Below are 4,419 nucleotides of genomic sequence, written 5' to 3' on the forward strand. Positions count from 1 at the left end.
TTAATACAATTATTTAAAATAAAAAATCAGAGATAGATGCGAGCTGTAGAAAGTCGTCTTCTTTCAGAAAAAAATATTCATCAAAATCCGATAATTCTACAAAGCTTGAGAGTTATTCCTGAGTTTTTTGATATAATACACCCTATCAACCCCCCAAAATAGGTATCGGATATTAGATTAGTGAAAGTCTTATAATTGAGGTGGCAACAAAAACTGGCACCGGGACCCTTAATGCATTTTTCAATATTTTTAAGTGCATTTAAATCCGAGATAATAGACATTTAGCTAAGCTCAACTTTTTATAGTTTCACCATATATTAAATATACTATAATTTGTGTATGATTTTAGTCTATGGTTGCATATATATATGTACGGATTAACCAATTCATTATACAAGAACTAAAATAATAAATATGCCATGGACCATAGGAGATAGGTAAACACTGATGTAGGCAGTAATATTAATAAGTATTTGAATTGTTTAATTTACTTATTATATACTGGTTGAACACTGTTGGTCGTTGGATTCCGTTTCTTATGACCAGTAGTCTACAGTATACACGGCTTAATTTCAATACTGGCAAAGAAAATCAAGAGAAAATTACAGTCAATCTAAGGGATTTATATAAATAATGATAGATCTATTAACTTTTTATTCTGGCTTAAGAATATAAAAAAAGATAAATCTCAACAGTTGTCTTGACCTTTTGTCTTCAATGGGAATTTGGTTACCCAGGGGTACCACAACAAAAAATGGTGCACCATATGCGATACCTCATGCAATTTAATTACCTAATAGTGCTAGGTATTACATGTCTGCATTAATAACCAATTTATATTTTAAATAATAAAATAAATTGTGTTACCTCTGAGAGTTATCCCATCCTTTTAAACCAACATTGGTGGCAATGAGTAAATAATCATTTATTTCACAAAAAGCTAATCCAAAAATTTCGCACTTGACATCAATGTTGTATCGGTTTTCAAGATTTACGATACGACTATCATTAGTTTCAAATTGGAGGATGTATAAGTATCCATTGTTCAATGCACCTAAAAACAGACCATCACATTAGTCAATGAATAAAAATAATAGAACAAAAATTGGCATTGAGGAAATACTCACAAAACAATATATTTTGGGAAGGATGAAATAAAATGGAACTAATAAATATCTTTCTATTGTTCCCTTGGAACAAACTGTAGTGAAGGTATGCTGATTTGGTTAGCAAATCTATGAGCACAATTGTATTGTTAGTCCCGCCAGTGGCCAATATATTATTGCGGGGGCATGCTGTACTCCAAGATAATGTATACAACAGTCCTCTATGAAAATATAAGAATTAGAATTAACTCCCACTATAATATATTCTGAAATAAAATCAAAATTTAAAACTTATATGACGGTATAACAGGAAAAAAGCCACCGTAAAATCTGTGACAATTGTTTTAATTAGATACACATATTCTTCATTACACAATCAACAACTATTTTTATTATAGTAAAAAATGTTCATTGAAAAATATACTCCAAATCTATAACAGAAATATTGGAGTGGTGATAAATGTATTTCCTCAGAAAAATTCTGACAAATACCATAAATTGAATAAATATAAATTGTAGACAGGCAAAATATCTTAAAACCAGCTGTTCTTAAGTCGTACACTTTGACGGATTTGCACGGATTTGGCTTGAAGCCACATCAGAAGTTTTTTTTTGGGTAGGTACCAAAGGCCATCGCCTAAAGTATTTTCCACATAACTACTGGAATTTGGAAGGATTATCATGAGGACATCGAATTCTATAACTCTATCAATCAACAATTTAAATAGTGATGAAGATAATTTGAAATATTTCAAAAATGTAGTTTTGATTCCGTGGCTTTTTTCCTTAGATTCTTTACAGACATAATATTAGTTAAGTACCCAATAACAATATAACATATTTTCTATTAGGTACCTATATACTAATATTATGCTATTTAATGTCTATAATTTAATCTGCCAAACTTGTTCAATGAATAATGATCTAGATTCTAGACAGATATAAAAATGTAGTATTTAACAAGCATAATATGACAAATTTACATATAGTTTGTTATACTACTTTTAGATACAGAAAATGAAAAACTGTAATAGAATACAAATTATTTACTTGGGATAAGTATATCTATACTGGACAATTCCTGTCTCCACATCGATAACACAGACCTTGTTGCCACCACATGTGGCCACTAAGTGAGATTTATTGGACGGCTCGAACGCCGCATACCACACCTATAACCGACAATGAATGATACATTAATACACCGTGTCTGACAACATTATTGTGCCCTGTTTATGGTTGAACTGTACTACATAACAAGTATAATTAATTATTGCCCGTTGTTAGTTGTTACCTGTGTGGAAACGTCAGCCGAATCATTGTCGGACTTTGAATGGCACCTGAGGAAATGGTGTACCACGAATTCACCCATAATCGACGGGTGTCAGACAGATAGATGGTCGACCTATGCAGGAAGCAGGGTAAGTTTCGTACTGTTTCTAATGTCACCGTATTTTATTTAGGGAATAATTCAGGACGGTCAGTGGAACGCGAATCTAATACCACCGATTAATATACGATAAATAAAAAAAAAAAGTAGTTAACTAAGTAGACCGGTACTCGGATAATATTAATTATTAATAAGTTTCAAATTCAAATATGTGTTCAAATTTATTTACGAGGATGTTCGATGTTAGATTTCATGATTTGACGAGGATTTCGGATTTCCCTCCATTTACACGGCATGTACTTGTGAGCATAGAGAAGAATCTATCGCTGTTATTGTTCTATGTTATCAGTTATCACTTGAGCATTCATAATCAGAGCTCAATGTTGATAACAAGCCGCCGAAATTACAAATGATAATAAACATTTAAAAATCAACTACAATTATAGTACAATATATCTTTGAATCTTTACACACTCCGCACACGACGCACGTGGCCATGGTCTCTTCACGACATTCAAGACTCAAGACTCAAGACTCAAGACACAGACTCTACTAGTCTACTACAATAGTATAGTAGTACTGTGTGCGCTCGTGCAGCTATTAGGTGTCGTGGTTTCCGTCTATTTAGTTATAGAGTTGTAGTACTCTAGTGTCTCGTCTCTGGAATCTGCTGCCTGGTAAATTATTATAGTACTGAAAGTAAATAGTAAGTCAGTAATCGGTGCTGCGGACTGCGGAGCCCACTGGATAGTACTATTGGTCATTCGTCAATTCGTCATTTCGTCATTCAACCAATCTGGTCTACTGTCAAGACGTATTCAATGTCGCTAGTGCAAGGCGTTTTACTATAAATTATTTAATTATGTTTGTGTTCTAACTTCTAATTCCCACTTCGGAATAAAAAACGTTTGATCGACCACAAAGTTTGGCATTAATTGTTGTTCACTCTGCCAGCTGTTGCCGACACAAAGATGACAGAGGAATACATCAAAACTGTTTCCGTCCACATGGACAATTTGAACGCGCATCCTCATTGCTCTCATGGTAATTATTGTTGTTTGTTCATTTGTTGATATTGTGGTGTAAACGAGTCTTCTTCAGTCGTCATGTATTGCAGTAGCCAGTACCATACAACGGTATGTGTCTGTACTTGACACAAATCAGTGATAAGTACTGAAGTTTTTAAAATCTGGTCGGGCAATTTCGAAACTTCCCGGCCTCAATATCTTAATTATTTAATAACCCTAATATACATTTATTCATAATCATGGTTTAAATATAATCATGCTCATAATAAAGTTATGATGTAAATAAAATTTGGCCGGCTCGACATTAGCATGGACTTCGGCGCCACTGACACAAATAGAATATTACGTATATGACTTAGAATGGAAGAAAAAAAAGTAATTTTGGTAAAGCATTTTTATAACTTTGTTTAGAATTTAGAATTTAAATATTTTATAGATAATAAAATACTAAATATTTATGAGGATTAACTCACAATCTATTAACTATAATACCAATATTCTTTTTATTGAATAATTACCAATTTATTAACTACCTACATTTAAAATTGTTGGGTTAGAGATAGTCATTTTTTTGTTGTCTGATTATCTTATCATTGATTGATTCATCCTATTAAATGTTTTTTTTTTGTTTTAAGGACCAACGCTGTTGTTTTCTCGAGGATCTGACGGTAAAAAGTTTTACTCTTGCTCGGCACATAGAGATAAAAAAAAATGTTCTTTTTTTGTTTGGGAAAATCAAATTGAATCAATTGGACAACAATTCATGGAACAGTATGAAAGGGATCTCATTGTTACAAAAATGATGAGATATAAATTACAATCCAGGTAATAATCATTAACTTATCTAATAACTTTCAATTTGTATCTTATAAAATATTCAGAGTTTCTAAATTTG

The 4,419-nt window shown here is 32.2% G+C and overlaps 2 protein-coding genes across 2 annotated transcripts; one reads left to right on the forward strand and one right to left on the reverse strand.

Moving 5' to 3' along the window:
- Positions 1-867: 867 nt before the first annotated feature.
- Positions 868-2,805, reverse strand: LOC100574989 (leucine-rich repeat and WD repeat-containing protein 1; the record flags this gene model as incomplete). The annotated part of the gene is given in 4 exon segments (XM_008191153.3): positions 868-1,054; positions 1,128-1,327; positions 2,157-2,278; positions 2,401-2,805. Coding segments are annotated over 4 exon segments (587 nt in total), but the record flags the coding sequence as incomplete, so codon positions are not given.
- A 143-nt stretch (positions 2,806-2,948) lies between these two features.
- Positions 2,949-4,369, forward strand: LOC100575072 (rRNA N6-adenosine-methyltransferase ZCCHC4-like). Its single transcript, XM_003248583.4, has 2 exons — positions 2,949-3,540; positions 4,160-4,369. The coding sequence occupies exons 1-2, from the start codon at positions 3,468-3,470 to the stop codon at positions 4,351-4,353; spliced, it is 267 nt and encodes an 88-aa protein (XP_003248631.2). The 5' UTR covers positions 2,949-3,467; the 3' UTR covers positions 4,354-4,369.
- The last annotated feature ends 50 nt before the right edge of the window (positions 4,370-4,419 follow it).

Source organism: Acyrthosiphon pisum, unplaced genomic scaffold, assembly GCF_005508785.2.
Source record: "Acyrthosiphon pisum isolate AL4f unplaced genomic scaffold, pea_aphid_22Mar2018_4r6ur Scaffold_4000;HRSCAF=4545, whole genome shotgun sequence".
Classification (NCBI taxonomy): Eukaryota; Metazoa; Arthropoda; class Insecta; order Hemiptera; family Aphididae; genus Acyrthosiphon; species Acyrthosiphon pisum.

Coding starts and splice junctions, on each gene's coding strand:
- LOC100575072 (XM_003248583.4), top strand. CDS start 3,468: ATGACAGAGGAATACATCAAAACTGTTTCCGTCCACATGGACAATTTG. Junction 3,541..4,159: donor GCATCCTCATTGCTCTCATG/GTAATTATTGTT, acceptor TTTTGTTTTAAG/GACCAACGCTGTTGTTTTCT.